We start from the raw sequence: 18406 nt of genomic DNA, 5'->3' as shown, positions 1-18406 counted from the left end.
TCTTCCAATCTGTGTTATTCTGTTAAGGATAGGACGATGATAGGAAAAGTAGGAAACGAATGTTTCAAGTTTAATGTGCCTCGAAAAAGTCAAATCGATGGTTTTTCCAATCGAGTGGAAGAGAGATAGATGCGGCGCAAGCGTGCAATGAGCGTAACGGAACACAGCTTAACGGGATAATGTGCGTAACAGGACACTATTTTCTTGCATGCAGCCGGCGTTCATCGATTTATTAGACGTTGTCACGTTGTCACGTTGTCACGTTGTGGCTCTCTCGTCTGTGAATTGGAGGCTTCCCTCTAGGGGATCGTCACGACAACACGTCAACAAGACAGTGTTGTCAACCGTGAATGCTCAGCACGAGAGGCAGTGTTGCCAACCATTCCAATGTACCGCGCGCCGCTCTCACGCGAGCGGGCTCGGCCGGACGGAGACCAGAAGTCGGACACGCCCACCGAACAGTCCCCGCCTATAGCGTGTGCGTTCCCGGGGCACCGAACCAGAAATATCTCTCCCCCCCCCCTACATCCACCCAACTCCGACCAGCCACGAAGCAGTACTCGTCGCGACCTCACGCGATCTCGAACCGAACTAGAGGTTTTGTCCGCTTCGTGTCTGGCGGCGCGGCGCTGTTGGTCTGTCTCCGGAGGACGTCGAGGTTCCACGAATTGTAGCTTCGAGACCACAATAAAGTACCTCACCTCTGGAACGAGCAGAGATACACATCTCGCCAGATTACTATTTTCGTTTCCTGCGGGGCTACTCGACACCGTAGCTTTATTGCCGTGACATTCAAGCCAAGCCTTTTTTTTTGACGTGACAACGTCTAATAAATCGATGAACGCCGGCTGCACGCACGATAAAATGTCCCGTTACGCAAATTGTCCCGTTACGCTGTGTCCCGTTACGTTCATTGTACGCTTGCGCCGCATCTATCTCTCTTCCACTCGATTGGAACAACCATCGATTTGACTTTTTCGAGGCACATTAAACTTGAAACACTCCCATTGGTTTCCTACTTTTCCTATCATCGTCCTATACTTAACAGAATAACACAGATTGGAAGAAGTTAAATAGCAAACATGTATAAAAGTTATAGATGTAATAATCTCTTCGTTAAAGTAATAAACATATTTGAATTAATGAGTGCAAATAAAAGTAAAATTTATCAATTAAATTGTAGATTTCATTACACTCCTTCTTTGTATCCATACAAAATAGTGATAATTCAATAAAAATGATTCAATTTTATTCATAAAAGTATGCAATCATTTCATCAATGTTTTGTTATGACGTTGTCACGTTAAACTATCGTCCGTAAACCGACTTTACAGACAACCAATTTTTTTAAAGATATGTTAATTGGCTTAGTTTTTGATGTGTGGCATCTTATTTTCCATATACTGCGTTTGGTAGGACTATATCTGTATTTTTATCTGTGACCTCAGACAAAGAGAATCACGTGTATGTATGTTCCCTATGGACTCCGAAACGGCTGAACCGATTTTGATGAAATTTTCAGGTAATCTACAGGTCAGCCCTGCGGGTGATCCCGTGAAGTTTGGTAGCAATCTGACAAACATTTTTTTTTTGCAATTTTGTGTTTTTTTAATTAAAATAATACAAAAGTAGTTTTTTTTCTTTTAGTTGACGTGATAACGTCTTATAAATCGATGAGCGCCGACTGCACGCACAAAAAAGCATGACTCATTGTCACGTTCCGCCTGAGCCGAGCGTGCAAGAACCCAGCCAACCACCGTGCGAGAAAATCGTCTATAATATCAAAACAGATTAAGGTGGGCTTTTTAAAAGCAGCAATATTTAAAAAAAAAATTATATGACGTTATCACGCAAAATTATCGTCCGTAAACCGACTTTACGGACAACCCCCCCCCCCCTTTTTTTTTAAATTTTTTTAACATTCACAATATTGAAAGCTTAATTGGGGTCGCTAGTACCTAAAATATATAGGGACTGGAAAAATTCGCGGATTCATTTCGTGATATGCTACAATTCAAATAATTATACCTTAGCGCTGCTTCTACCACTGGTTCACTGTTAATCTGGAGTAATGACGGCCAATTAGAGACCCTCACTCAAAGAAGTGTCGAATCACAGACACTCAGTCGAGACGACTCACAAGTCAGCAGCCAATGAACAGGTGGCATTTACCCGAGCGTGTAGAGTGTAGTAGAGTCTATCCTGGAGGTCACTTTAACCCGCGAATTTTGCAGGTCTCTACTAATAATATACGCGACGAGAAATAAATTTAACTTCTGTCACGCGTGGACTCCGCGTTCCAAAGAGAGGTTTTTTGGAAAGTGGTCTCCCCTGAGTCCAGAGGAACCGCTTAGTCCGTGTCCGTGTCCGTGTCCGTGTCCGTGTCCGTGTCCGTGTCCGTGTCCGGGGTGGACAGGACACGAGGCCGACATGGCCCAGCGCCGGACACGCAGTTCGGCCGCGATGTAGCGCTCTCTGCGGGGCGCGCGGCGCTTGTTACTCCACCCCTCCTCCCCCTTTACCACTCCCTGCCTCCCCTGCACAACCCCCTGCAACCGCCCTGTTGCCTTACTCCGGCAACACCGCGGTCAACAATCCGTCCTCACACTGGGGACTGGAAAAATTCGCGGGTTCAGTGACCTCCAGGATAGACTCCACGATCCTGCGCATACTCGGGCAAACGTCGCCTGTTCATTGGCTGGTGACTCGTGAGGCGTCTCAATTGGGGGGGGGGGGGGAACTCGTGATTCGATATTTCTTTGACTGAGGGTCTATAGTTGGCCCACAGTCCTCCAGGTTAACAGTGAACCAACAGCAGAAGTTGCATAAAGGTACAACTATTTGCATTTCAGCATATCGCGAAATGAATCCGCGAATTTTTCCGGTCTCTACCTCACACTCCTGCCCCCAGGAGGGTCAAACTTCGCGGCGGGTGGCACGATCCCACCGCACGCGACTGTACAAAATATTAGTTTCCCTTTTTCATTCCGCAAGTGTGAGATGCTTCAGAACCAAACAATGTGAGAGCAGGATTCAAATTCTTTAATTCTCTCATGGCTGTTACTGAGTAGCATGATTCAAACCAACTCCTAAGAACATTAAACTTTAACTCTATATATTTACATTTGCATTTAATTCACTTGGTTGGCAAGACATCAACAGCTAACTAAACAATGAAGAAAGTTACCGGAACCGGTAACACCCCTTCGCGAACAACCCCAGCTGCAATACTCCATTCGAATTTGAAAAAAAAAAAACACGTGTGCGTGGAGTCCACGCGAAATAGAACTGAAACTTCTTGCTTATCAGTTATAGATAGATATAATTTATCATAGAGAATAGTAATGATGCGGGTATGATCTCAAATTTAAAAAAAAACTTTTTCCACGCCCTGTACTCTCGCATCAGTGCACTGTGACACATTTTTGGCGCCTCTTTTTGGCGGTTTATTCCCTCGTGTTTGATAACACCTCTTATCTGCTTCTGCATTATTTTTTTAAAATTATATTTTAGGTATGAAGTTAAATCGTGATCTCCATCTGAATAAAATTAAAGAACACAAATAACACTCCAATCGAACATAAACTACTCTTATAAAGAGTATCTCACAAGTCTGTAAGTCCTTTTGACATTTCAAATCACATTTGTTCACATTTGTTCTGAGGATAGGCCGGGTCCTCAACGAACAATTTTTTTTGACGTGACAACGTCTAATAAATCGATGAACGCCGGCTGCACGCACGAAAAAGTGTCCCGTTACGCACACTGTTCCGTTACGCTGTGTCCCGTTACGCTCATTGTACGCTTGCGCCGCATCTATCTCTCTTTCACTCTACTGTTTATAAAGTGAAGTGAAAAGTTAATGTGGTTTTCATTGCTTGTTACAACAACAATTTCGGCAATAAAGGTTATTTATTCTTTCATTTTAAAAATCTGATTACTAGTATAATTTCAAGTATTTATTCTTTTATTATTAAAATAAAAATGATTCAATTTTATTCATGAAAGTATGCAATCATTTTATCAATGTTTTGTTATGAGGTTGTCATGTTAAACTATCGTCCGTAAACCGACCCTTCAAAGAACGGACTCGCGTAATTCCCGGGGGATCCCTAGCCTGCAAGCAAACAAGTAAGTTATGTTTCTGGAGCCTTACATTGTTTACCAATCAAAACACGAATTCCCCTTGCCACGCTTGTTTTGCGCCAGCCAACTCCCGTCCCACACGACCTCTGTGCCGTTACTCCTTCTCCCCTCCCCCCCCCCCCCCCAATCAGCCAACACCGGAAGATCCACCGTCGAACTCCCGGCTCGCAGCAGGGGGTTTTCTCGCGCCGCGGGGAAATTGGATCGCTCTTCCGCGCGGCAGCCACAAAGCGATTCCTTCCGGCCGTTACCCCTTCACCCCTCCCACCCTTCTTCATCCCTCCTACTCCCCTGACGAACCCGCCAACACCCCTAATCATACCTCCTGCTAGGTCAATTTGCAGAGCCGACGACCCTAGCTCTCCGCTCTCGCTGGAGGCGGGAGAGAGTTTTTTAACCGCCTCCACCAGTTCCACACGGCAAAATATTTTTTTCTCTTTTATGGAACAGAAATTTCCATGTAAAAAATTACAGATATTTTTTTTTTGAAGTGAAAACTTATTTAGCCGCGTTGAGCGATTTTTGGTAGGGGCAAAACTTATGGGTAGAGACCTGCAAAATTCGCGGATTCATTCGGTGATAGGCTAGAATTCAAACACATATACCTCATAGATAATTTTGCTATAGGCTTACTGTTCATGTGAACGAATCTCAACCAGTTACAAACCCTCAACCAAAGAAGGATCGAATCACAGACAAACCAGCTGAGACGACTTACAAGTCGGCAGCCAATGAACTTGCGTTATTTGCCCGAGTGTACAGGGGTATGTGCAATCTATCCTGAAGGCCAACGAAACCGCGAATTTTGCAGGTCTCTACTTATGGGTATTCGCGTCACTGACATGCTAGTGACGTGTTGCGCCAGACTGGCGAATCGCAGCGGTCTGTGTACATGTGTACGCATGCATACGCATATATGCACTAATACATTGTATACACTCGACTGTATCATGTTCGTGTTGGACTACTTTTTTTTCGGATGGGTAAAATCTTGTGAGTTCGCATCACCGACATGCTTTAGTAGCAGTAAGCGAAGTTAATTTGAGCACGTGAATACATGACCTAGGTCTGACATCACTGGTAAGTCATAGCTAGGTAATGAATTTTTACGTAATTTTGACATACCACTGACATCTGTTGTTACTAAAAAATTATGTAAAGATAAATTATATCATGCTGACATCGTACTGATATAATAAAAAAATCATTTTGTTACGTACATTTGACGTAGAAATGATGTCATATTACACATTTAAAAACAAAGTTTTAAGTTTTCATTTCTGTTGACAGTCCCCATGACTGGCTATATTTTTTTAATACTTGGTTCTGATATCTTACCCTGGCATTTACGCTTTGTGTTGTCTCAGTAACTCCAATAGTTAAAAGTTATTTCTGTCCTGTTCCCCGAATAGCTTTCCAGTGTTAACTGCGCAAATTAACAAGCATAATAAAACAAAAAATCCAATTATTTAATTTTAGATCATTTTTACGTGGTTTTAAAAATATTATGCTTGAATCAAAAATCAATCAAATGTAAAATTGTGCGCCAATTTCGCAAGAAATACTCAGTATTATCTCGAAAAACGTGTTTCATAAATTAAAAAATATATATACACTGTCGTGAGTTGTACAAAGTTGCATTATGTTTCTTGAGGTATTACGAACTATTTCTTGGCAACTGAAAATAAGAAATATATTGTAATTTGGCCCAACACACAAATGAGATACGTTTTCGATATAACACTGAGTATTTCTTACGAAAATTGGCGCATATTTTATTTTTTAATTGATGTTTCATTCAAGCATAATTTTATTTAAAACATGAAAAATATAATAAATATTCAACAAATTGACTTTATATTGGTTTAACGTCTTTATTTATATGTTAGGTTGATCCTGGAAAGCTATTCCGGGAACGGTTTACAAATAACTTCAACTATTGTAGGCACTGGGACAACACAAAGTATAAATGCCCGGGTAAGAATCCGAACCCAGTATTACTGCAAACACTATTTTGTAGTGATACAGTTGTTTTTAGGCATACGCAAAAATTTACAAGAATAATTTTTTGTCATTTACAAACTAAACTACAGTACGATGATAAAATACAAAAAAAAATTATAATTTGAACTTAATTGTTTAAAATTATTTTTTTTTAATGTGCCTACAAGTAGAGAGTGTTCGAGTGGTTTACACGAAAGCAAAAAAAAAAAAATTCTTTTTCCGCCGTTTGTTTTTTAATTATCCGACACGCTTCATTCGTGCTGATTGGTTGAGCGACGAGTCACGTGTGTTTGTGTGTACGCGCGGTGGATGTCCCCCCCCCCCACCCAAAAAAAAATATCCGGTCCTCGCTGGCATCGAGTCAACCCATCGGGCTGGTGATCACACGCGCGAGAGATTGTTGTTGGGTAACTCGAACATTCACCCCCCCCCCCCCCCACAACGGGGTTCGTGTCCGATGCGCGCCAGTTGTAGACGCGGTGATTAGTCCGTGGGGCCGGCTGCTACACGACCAGCGATACGTTGATACAAGCTCCCCCTGGCCGCTCGCCCAGGGGGGAGGGGGGAGGGGGTGCGTATAGGATGAGTTGGAATACGACCGACCAACAGTCGACTGGCTGGTTCACCATTGGAAAAACAGGGGGGGGGGGGGGAAATGCCAGCGAGTCTTTCACGGGGACTCATCACAACGCCGAACGTACAATAACGCCGAAAACCATAACGCCGAATGCCAAATTGACTACAACGCCGACAGCTAGAAAACTGCTGTGTACCACAACGCCTAAATACATTAACCCCGAAAAAATGTCATTGCAGGACTGCCACAAAGGTTAGGTTAGGTAAGGTTAGCACACAAATTCATTCAGTTGTTTTTCATTTTGCTCCTGTGAACCCCCCCCCCCCCCTCCCTCCCTTCCGCGCAGCAACATTTTTCGGCGTTACTGTAATTTCAGCGTGGCGGTACACAGCAGTTTTCTAGCTGTCGGCGTTGCGGTCAATTTGGCACTCGGCGTTATGGTACTCGGCGTTATTGTACGTTCGGCGTTGTGGTGTATTTCGGCGTTGTGGTAACGACCCGTCTTTCACTACTCGCCCAATGATGTTGTGTGCCCTCCGACCCCACGGCAAACGAGCCACTTCACGTCGTCCACATTTCAAATAATCTCCTGATACGAAACTCGGACACGCAATTTGAAGCAGTATATCTTAAAAAAAATTGGTTGTCTGTAAAGTCGGTTTACGGACTATAGTTAAACGTGACAACATCATAACAACACATTGATGAAATGATTGCATACTTTTATGAATAAAATTGAATCTTTTTATTAATTATCACTTCTTTGTATGGATAAAATGAAGGAGTGAAATGAAATCTACAATTTAATTGATAAATTTACTTTTATTTGCACTCATTAATTCAAATATGTTTATTACTTTAACGAAGAGATTATTTTAACTATAACTTTTATACGTGTTTGCTATTTAAATTCTTCCAATCTGTGTTATTCTGTTAAGGATAGGACGATGATAGGAAAAGTTGGAAACGAATGGGAGTGTTTCAAGTTTAATGTACCTCGAAAAAGTCAAATCGATGGTTGTTCCAATCGAGTGGAAGAGAGATAGATGCGGCGCAAGAGTAAAATGAGCGTAACGGGACACCGCGTAACGGGACAATGTGCGTAACGGGACCCTTTTTCTTGTGTGCAGCCGGCGTTCATCGATTTATTAGACGTTGTTACATCAAAACGTTGCTTGCCAACATCGAACATAGCTGGCAGCACTGCCCCGGTTAAATACTTGAACAAATACCAAATCCCGGCTTTTGACCTGATTTTCGACAAGGAATTTTATTAAATATACGTCTACTTTGTTAAAATTCATGAAAAAGTTATTACTATAAAGTTTTCCTTTGGCTTTGTGAACTTGGGTTCTCGCCATCCGCCACAGATTGCAGCACCGAGGTTACACTTTTCCGTTCCACGCAACTTCCGTTCGAATCACGAAATTACTCCTAATAAATGCTGTATACCTATAGCTAAAAATCAGATGAAAACATTTATTACTGCTTACTGCCTATATGTTCTTCCCGAATTAAGTACACGTCTTTGAGTTTGAAGCTGAACAACTTATTGTCATTGTAAATGATTCAGAAAGTATTTAAGACTGGTTCTCACACGCCATTTTGATTTTTTTAATTATTTCGTCATGAGTATTATTTAAGGATTATTTATGCAATAATAATTCCCTTGAATGTGTGGTTCTATCTCTAATATTTCCTAACGGATATTCACTCCGTAAAAAGTCACTAATGTCATCATACAAATTTATTTTTAAAATAAACCTCAAATGCTTGAAAAAAAATTGCAGAGAGAATTGAAAATATTTATCGCCAGATCGTAAATTATATATTTCAAACATTAACTAATAATAATGGTTACAGTGTCCCACCATATCACAAGGTTAATAAGTGTTGTTAGTATAGTGACGTCGGTCATTAATGTCATTTCATGTTCTACTATCACTCAGAAATGTATGCTTTACATCTCTTGAAAAAGCTTTATATATATATAAAATTTAATTTTTAATATTTTTTATTTATTTTTTAAAACAAGAAATTATTTTATATTAATATGGATAAACGTTTTAAATTTGAAATAGAATACAAAAATAATTAAAATATTATTGGTAAACTCTACTTGAATACCGTGCGTAGTAAAATATGCCAGTCTCTTCGATACTCGAGTATCGGCTGCCGGGACATGCAACGCTACCTGTCCGAACATCAGCGCCGGATATTCGACCTCGCTTCCCCGTGTACCCGGGAAACCCGCTATCCGCCAGGGAAAGTGTGTGCTCAGCCTCGAACACGTCCGCCCACTCGAGATAAAAGAGTGAGTCGATATTCACCGGCGTGGTGAGGGGGAGACGGGAGAAACCTCTAGCTACCCGAAAGCTGAAATGTTGGGCAGGGATTTCCCAGCTAAGTGTCTCACGGGGAAAAAAAAGTGGGATGTTCCTAGGGCAAAGGAGTTTATGTGCCATTTGACACGTTGTAATTTTTTTTCAAACATCTAGTAACTCTACAACATTTTCACGTTTACAAAAATTTTTAATTTCCCAAAAAATTTCATCATATACAGTGACAAGTTTTTTTTAACGGACTATACATTGAAATATATAAAAAAAGCCGCCCGACAGGGAATATAAAAGCTCTTTCAATTGGTGCGATGCAGCTGTTACATATTTAGTACACCTGTGATTATTTCATTTCAAGTGTTTTTATACGTCAAGGAGGTTGGGAGAAAAAAACACAAAATATAAAATATCACACGAAAGAAAGATTTTTTTTTTTTAAATTGTTAACATGTAAACAATTAGTCTTTCCACCACACTCTCCCTTCCCAAACACACACGTGTGTTTGTGTGCATTTTGGCCTCTCTCGGACGATTTGGTAATATGTAATTATTTTCTCAGCGGTGTGCTACCATAGTCAGACAAGCAATACAGGAGAACAGTTTGATACACAACGATTCCATCCAACTGCAAGTAATACCCACACTTTCTCATTCCGAAAGTCGTTTTCCTTAATATAATACCCTTAATATACGAAGTTAAAAAAAATTCTGCCATAATTTTTCCGGGAGTTCGCAAGTGTTAAAGATTTTTTTTAATGTTTTATTGTTAGTTACTCAATCACGTCTTTAATAATGAACAAATATTTATGGCTTTGGAACAGCGGTAGCCCGAAAGTTTGATTAAACGTAAGGATACTTTTAATCCCGTTAAAAAACTTACAGTTCGTTAGGAAATTTATTTTAATATGTACGGTGATACGGGCCACAGTAACTATCACAATAGAGAGTATAGTAGCCTACTATCTATACTTCAGGCCATTTTCATTTGTTATTTATAAAAGTTTCTTGCTTGAACTTTAAATAAACAAATCTATAGTATTTCACTTTTCCTACCACTAATGAAACCGCGGATCAGGTATTTGTTATTTTCATAGCGATATAGAGCAATACGGAGCGGAGGGCATCAGAATGCTTTGCAACGAAATGGAACCGAACTTGTCAACGACAGGTACTGTAGCAAGTCTGTAATATTTCATAGATATCAAATTTCTCATTTTTAATTTTCCTTAAATGTGCTGTAATGTTGGTTTTGGGCTGTGAGTGTTGGTACATCTACTTCAATACCTAGTCTACGAACAACTGTCTAGTGCAATGTTAAATATTTGGAAATTGATTAGGAAAATGAAAATGAAATTTTTGTCATCTTGTAACCTAGTGTGCTGGTCAATGCCCTTCAAAATTCGTGGTTTAGCATTAGAAAAAATCTTTCCACGATTTTTTTACGACAGATAATGATATGATTATACAAGAAATTTGATCTCTAAGATTTATAAAATTGACCCATGGTCGAAATTTAAGTTAATTATTGAAAGATTAAATTTTTCAAATTTTCGAGTGAGAGGACTACAAAAAAAAATAGTCGATGACCCGGCAAAGTCTACGAATACGCAAAATGACTATATTTTGATTCCGTGTTATTAAAACTGTCGCTACTTGACTACCTGTGTGCGAAAAATATACATTTAAAATATGTAAAGTGAGCTTTTAATGACGCGTTGCAAACACGTGAATTATTCATACACGCGTGTTTTCCTCGTCCGCCTGCATTTCGAAAAAAAAAAAAAAACACGTTTGTGTCCTGGAGGAATGAAATTTCCGAACGTTTCGCGCCCACTCTTTCCGAATTCCAGGAAGCGGGAGCGGAAATGAGTTTTGCCAAATTCGCTCGGGCGCTATTGCCGGCTGGCGCGCGTATTTTGTCTCCCCCCCCCCCCATTTTTCCTACCCCTTCACGAACCCTTTTTCGAACAACCACCACTGCCGTTTTAACGGTGTTTTGCCGCGCCGGCGGCGGAAAATTCGTTTCCTGCTCTTTAATGCATGTGTCGAGAATGGAAGTAATTTGGCCCACTCTGTTTGTCCATGCACCGGCGAAATGAGAAACCGCGCCCAAGGTAAAAAAAAAAATAAAAATAAACACACGTAAACACAGGACGCCAAGTGGAGAGTGGTTTTTGTTCGCGTTGGAACTCAACTACGAGTACGTGCATGAAATAAATAAATAAATAAATAAATAAACGTTTGCTTGAAGAGATCGAAAAGGTCGCCCTTTTAGTCTTTCTCGGAAGCTGTTCGAATACGTCCGTCGGATGGACTCGTCGGAACCGTTAAATCCTCGACGTATTCTATTCTAGAATGGGGACGCACCACAACGCCGAAATATCACAACGCCGAAATGCCAAATTAACCACAACGCCGAAATACCACAACGCCAAAATGCCAAATTGAACACAACGCCGACAGCTAGAAAACTGCTGTGTACCACAACGCCAAATTACCACAACGCCGAAATACACTAACGCCGAAATATGTTATTGCAGGACTGCCACAAAGGTTAAGTTAGGTTAGACTAGGTTAGGTTAGACTAGGTTAGGTTAGACTAGGTTAGGTTAGACTAGGTTAGGTTAGACTAGGTTAGGTTAGACAAGGCTAGGATAGGCTAGGTTAAGTTAGGTTAGGTTAGGTTAGGTAAGGTAAGGCTAGGATAGGCTAGGTTAAGTTAGGTAAGGTTTGATTGTGGTATTTCGGCGTTAAGGTACATTTAAGAAACACACACAAATTCATTCAGTTGTTATTTCGGCGTTGTGGTACACAGCAGTTTTCTAGCTGTCGACGTTGTGGTCAATTTTGACATTCGGCGTTATGGTATTTCTGCGTTGTGGTAACGACCCTTTCTAGAATCACCGACAAAGTTTATGTGTGATAATTTTTTCGGCATGTATCCAAAGTTTATTACTTCTTCTATTTTATTTTTAAGCCGTAGTAATTGCAATTTTTTTTTAATTTCTTTTTATCAACATGCTACTTACACTGTCCGGATAGTAAGCACCGTTTGGTCGTTAAAAAAATTAACTCATGGAAAAAAAGAAGCTTTTATTGAAAGTTTTAGTTTACTACATATATAATCACATTTTCACATAGTCCTTAATCAGTTCTGAGCATTTTTTCGCAACGCTTTACCAGGTTTTTTTTAACTCCTCTGCATATATGTTCGCGGCCTGGGAATTAAACTAGTCGAAATCGTAATTTTGTACATTTTGATGTGATTGGTGACTCAAGTTTCATAAAATAAACCAAAATGAAGCCCTTTACGTCCCTCCAAAAAAAACAAAACAAAGGTAGCCATCATTTTTCGATTGGAGTACGGAGATAGCTTAAACCTTTTTCCGGAGATGTTTACTAAGCGCCTGTATTCAGGCTACACGCATTGCGTATTCGAAGCGCGTGATGCCTATGGCTGAGGCGTCCATTCCAATCCCAGCAGGCGATCTTCTATGCAGAGGGGTTATACAACCTGGTAGAGCGTTTCGGAAAAGAGCTTGGAACTGAATGGCAACTATGTTTAAATGTGATGTAGATTTTTAGTAAACTATAACTTTCAATAAAACGTTTTTTTTTGTCATGAGTTTATTTTGGAAGTGAAAACTTCTTTAGCCGCGTTGAGAAAATTTTGGTAGGGGCAAAACTTATTGGTAATCGCGTCACCGACATGCTAGTGACGTGTTGCGCCAGACTGGCGAATCGCAGCGGCCTGTGTACATGTATACGCATATATACACTAATACATTGTATACACTCCACTGTATCATGTGTGTGTTGGACTCTTTTTTTTATGGGTAAAATCTTGTGAGTTCGCATCACCGACATGCTGTAGTAGCAGTAAGTGAAGTTAATTTGACCACGTGAATACATGACCTAGATCTGACATCACTGGTAAGTCATGGCTAGGTAATGAATTTTTACGTAATTTTTACATAACACTGACATCTGTTAAGACTAAAAAATTATGTAAGGATAAATTATATCATGCTGACATCGTACTGATATAATACCAAAATCATTTTCTTGCGTACATTTGACGTAGTAATGATGTCATATTACACATTTAAAAACAAAGTTTTAAGTTTTCACTTCTGTTGACAGTCCCAATGACTTGCTATAGGTATACATACATACATACATACATACATACATACATACATACATATATATTGACGTGACAACGTCTAATATATCGATAAAAGCCGGCTGCACGCATGAAAAAGTGTCCCGTTACGCACTTTGTCCCGTTACGCTTTGTACCGTTACGCTCATTGTAAGCTTGCGCCACATCTATCTCTCTTCCACTCGATTGGAACAACCATCGATTTGACTTTTTCGAGGCACATTAAACTTGAAACACTCCAATTCGTTTCCTACTTTTCCTATCATCGTCCTATCCTTAACAGAACAACACAGATTGGAAGAAGTTAAATATTAAACATGTATAAAAGTTATTGTTAAAAATCTCTTCGTTTAAGTAATAAACATATTTGAATTAATGAGTGCAAAAAAAATTAAATTTATCAATTAAATTGTAGATTTCATTTCACTCCTTATTTGTATCCATACAAAATAGTGATAATTCAATTTAAAAAGATTCAATTTTATTAATAAAAGTATGCAATCATTTCATCAATGTTTTTTTTATGACGTTGTCACGTTAAACTATCGTCCGTAAACAGACTTTACAGACAACCAATTTTTTTTTTAATGCCCAAACGGTACTTACTTTCAGGACGCGCCCCGTAATAAATGAACGCCGCGCTAAGCATCCACCACAACTAAAGCTATTCACGTGCTCGAACCTCCGGCTGCGCGTCTTCGCAGGTCGCGGCTCGTAAGACCGGCTCAGGTTGCAGAGGAGGAGGAGGAGGGGAAGGGTGGTAGGGGAAACAGGAGAAGGAGGTTTCAAGTCGGCAATTTACTGCGGGAAGCGCATTAACAAGCGTCGCGGTTGGCAAAGGGGCTGGTGGGGGGTATGGGGGCGGTGGTGGTTGAGAGAAGCGCGGGAACCGTCGCAAGGAAACGCAAAACCAACCCTTCCCGTCTTCAACCCTCCCTGCGGGGCCGGTGCGGGGGGGGGGGGGAGGGTGTAGCTCTGTCTTCTCTCAGACGTCACACTGTTTCCCGCCTCGCGGCATTGTTCGCTCGGCGCTGGGAAGGGGGTAAGGAGTCGGCGAGCCCGTGAACAAAGCTGCGGCGGTTACCATAAACGCTGGAGACTGCGTGGCGCCCGTCTCACCCCCCCCCCTCCTCTACCTTACCGGAGCGAGGGAAAGCGGCGAGGCGACTGTATCTCAGGAGATGCCCGATGCGGAGTTGACGTGGTGAGCGACGACACAGCTCCGGTACCAGCCTGGACAGCTAGCAGAGGTTGGCTGGGCCTCCACCGGACCACGGGTTCACTGGGTGTTTTGAGGGGTCCCAGCGTGATGTGGGAGATCGGGGAAGGCGCCAGCAGTGCTGACAAGGTCTCAGGGCTCAGGACACAGCCAACTGTCTGGTCAGCTGAGTGTTGTAGAGGGGCTGAGGCGGTGACTATGCTGGGTTGGTGGCCCCAGCCGCTGGTCATTGCCGAAGCTCTAACACCCTCCCGATCAAACAACAGGGACCGATCCCTCACAGTTCTGTTTTTCTTAAAAGCTCGGGGACGTATATTATGAAAAGCGAACTGTAATACTTCTCCCACCCTGTTAGGGCGCATATGTGGGAGGGGAACGTGAAAACGCCGGCCGTAAGGTCGGAATACATCTGTCTCTCAGGTGAAGGGGGGAGGGTGTGTGTGTTTATCATCAGGTGGCTGCGTCAGAAATAAAGAAATATTTTTTTTTTAACTAGATAACCTGAGCAGATAAGGCCAGCTGCTCAGCTAAATATTAAATAACCCCTTCCACCCCGCCACCAAAAACAAAAAAAAAAAAAAAAAAAAAAAAAGGGCTGGACATCACACGAGTTTAACGTAAAAAAAAAAATTCATTTCCATCGAAATTAAATTAAAATTCAACTCAGGCCTTTTTGTAGTCACCAAGCTTCGCAGCAGTCAGTTATTTCACAATCCCCGTCAGAACTTGTTATTCACAGGCACAGACACAGGAGGTTAGGGACCGCATTCAGCGGCCCTGGGACTTCTCGCGGACGCAAGTTCGGGTGCTGGGCTCCTGGGGTCCGCTACTGGCGATGTTGGTATCCCTGTTGGCTGCTCGGGGTTGCTTCATTGAGCAATAATTGATCCTGAGCCAGGTGGCTGAGTTTCCGCTCGAGGGAGTTGTTCCGCGACACGTCACAAGTTCCTCCCCACACCCCCGGACACTTTCCTCCGCGGGAGGCGCGGGGGGGGGGGGGGGGGTGGTGGTGTTAAAAGCGCGACGTGAAGGCGTCGAGTGACGTGACAAAGATACCCAGTCCATCGAAAACGAAGGAAAATATTTGAAAATTTTTTTGACGTGACAACGTCTAATAAATCGATGAACGCCGGCTGCACGCACGAAAAAAGTGTCCTATTACGCACATTGTCCCGTTACGCTGTGTCCCGTTTCGCTCATTGTACGCTTGCGCCGCATCTATCTCTCTTCCACTCGATTGGAAAAACCATCTATTTGACTTTTTCGAGGCACATTCAACTTGACTCACTCCCTTTCGTTTCCTACTTTTCCTATCATCGTCCTATTCCTCAACAGAATAACACAGATTGGAAGAAGTTAAATAGCGAACATGTATAAAAGTTATAGTTAAAATAATCTCTTCGTTAAAGTAATAAACATATTTAAATTAATGAGTGCAAATAAAAGTAAATTTATCAATGAAATTGTAGATTTCATTTCACTCCTTCTTTTTATCCATACAAAATAGTGATAATTCAATAAAAATGATTCAATTTTATTCATAAAAGTATGCAATCATTTCATCAATGTTTTGTTATGACGTTGTCACGTTAAACTATTGTCCGTAAATCGTCTTTACAGACAACCAATTTTTTTTAATAACTTGAATATGAAAATAATGACAATTATGATTTAACGGTAATCAGAAAAAAAATTGGTGAAGAAAAATAGTCTTAAGATCTCCAGCCAACTCCTGTAAATACTGCTAATGCGCCGTGTTTACAACCACAACAATCTCCTCCGCCCTCCGATAAATGCTTCGAAACAGGATACCCAGCGTTATTTATTGAGTCGGTTGTTGTTTTCCTTTTTGCGATAAGCTTTGAAATGATAAACAAATTCTTAAAACGGGAAAACAAGAGCAACATTAAATGAAAGCTTTTAGAGCCACTTAGCATACGAAAAAATAAATATATATTATTATTTAAAAGCAGAATTTTTTTGTCGTCGGCATTAACTGTTGTTAAAAAAAAATATATTTTTTCCTTTACAAGTCTGCGTGACATTAAATATTTCCGAAACAATTATTTATCTCATAATTAAATAACATGAAGAAAATAATATCCCCCCCCCAATTCTTGAAATCAAATATAATGAATTTAGGAACTTACGATAAGAGAGGAGTTAAATACGCCGACAGGATTTACCTGAACGGTCGTTCTTACTCAAAATTTAAAAAAATAATAATAATAATAAACGGTGCATTACGCTCTGATCAAAGGGGAAAATATACGAGAATGAAAGCTTCATCACAAAAGAGAATTAGCAGGGATTTATTAAAAAAATAAATAATAAAAAACAAGGATTTTGTTTTTTGATGTGATGAAAATTTTTAAAAAAAAAGTATAAGCTCTCATTTCCGTTCCTTACCCGACATAGAGTCACCATAAATATGACGTCAAATCGAATGCCAATTTCGTTGATGGCAGCTTCACGTTTCCTCCCCTGTCCCACTATTCGACCTTCACCACACCAATTATTTTTGCTCCGGATTTACCCGGGGGGGGGGGGGGGGTTGTCATACACATCTCTCCGGTAGACGTGACAGCTATTCGACTCGACCCTCGGGGCTACGGAAAGCCAGGGATCCGGGGTTTCAGGTGATGAAAAACGATAGAAAATTGGAAAACGATCAACGAGTCTCTCGCCAACTCGGATAAAGGACCAGGATAAAGAGGAGGATAAGAGGAAAGGTCAGGGAAATAGATAGCACGAACTCGCATAGTTTTCGTCATCCGCACATGCTTCGTTAGTTTTTTTTTTTTTTTTTTTTTTTTTTTTTTTTTTAGGGTTTCCGTCCGTCTCTTCAAAATCCAGGCGACAGCGATAATGAAAAAAATAAATATCAATCCGCATGAAAACAATGTCGGGTATTATTTTTTTTTCTGAAAAATAAAGTATCCTGTTTCCAGCTTTATATGTATTTGAAATGCGACAGATATTCGTCCCGTGAATCGAATAACCTTGGTGATATCAAAACTTTGCGATAGGCTTTGGGAGTATGTAGACCAAAATTATTTTTCTTTGTAAATTTTCGTTGACAGTATTTTAAGAAATACTACGATTTTAATGCCCGTGGGACAGATCTTAAAAGGTACTACTACTAATAAGGGCGATAATCTGTAGGATTCGCACGGTGTGGGTGTGGGGGGGGGGGGGGGGAATTCGACGGTCCAGTTGTTTGACGCGTGAAGGTAGCTGATACACGCTATATCACCGGGCGGTCTAGGCCTATATGAATACAATAAGCGGAACACTTTACCCATGAAGTTTTTCTCAAAACATAGTTTTGACGTTGTAATTCCCTCCATCCACCCCATTTCAAGGTCACGATTGCTTACCCACAGTGAAGGCTTCATGATTCCAGGAGGAATGGGGTTGCACCCTTGACCCCTCTCCCCCTCCAATATTTCCATCGTGGTGTACGCCCGTTCAAACTGACTTACTAGGTTAACCTAACCAGTTCGCATGCAGGTTATGGAAATTTATTTGCTCCAACGGGAAGCGAAGTAAGACCTTCCCCGAGTGTGTGCTGAAATATATCTGCCACCGAGCACTTAAGGGGAATTTTTTCCTCTTCAATTTTTGCTATAATTTCCTTTTTTAAGTCATTCGTCCAATATTTTTTAAAATCAAAATAATGTTGGAATGTGGATTTGCGGGGAGAGGGGGATAAACCTGTATTTTGGTTTGTATTTTTGAATTAGATATACCGCGAAAACTAAAAAATAATTTAAAAAGAAAAATGAATTACTTTACTCCTTATTTCAAAGCACGACTTGAACGCTACAAGGATGGTACATAGTTATTGACCTGAAACAAGCCATTCGGTAATTATGTTGTAGTCTTTATTTTGTCACGTTATTTTACTGTACTCACCAACAGGTTTATAACGTATGCGGGATTTCGTGGCCATT

The 18406-nt window shown here is 40.9% G+C and overlaps 1 protein-coding gene across 1 annotated transcript in view; it reads left to right on the top strand.

The window, feature by feature from the left end:
* Positions 1-387: 387 nt before the first annotated feature.
* LOC134536345 (cell adhesion molecule Dscam2-like) overlaps positions 388-18406 on the top strand; it is a 70705-nt gene continuing 52686 nt past the window's right edge. The window contains exon 1 of the mRNA XM_063376097.1: positions 388-478. Coding sequence (XP_063232167.1) covers positions 388-478 — 91 coding nt within the window. The remainder of the gene's footprint in view (positions 479-18406) is intronic.

This window comes from Bacillus rossius, chromosome 10, assembly GCF_032445375.1.
Source record: "Bacillus rossius redtenbacheri isolate Brsri chromosome 10, Brsri_v3, whole genome shotgun sequence".
NCBI lineage: Eukaryota > Metazoa > Arthropoda > Insecta > Phasmatodea > Bacillidae > Bacillus > Bacillus rossius.
The sequence above is the reverse complement of the archived record's forward strand: the minus strand, read 5'-3'. Positions and strand labels throughout refer to the sequence as shown.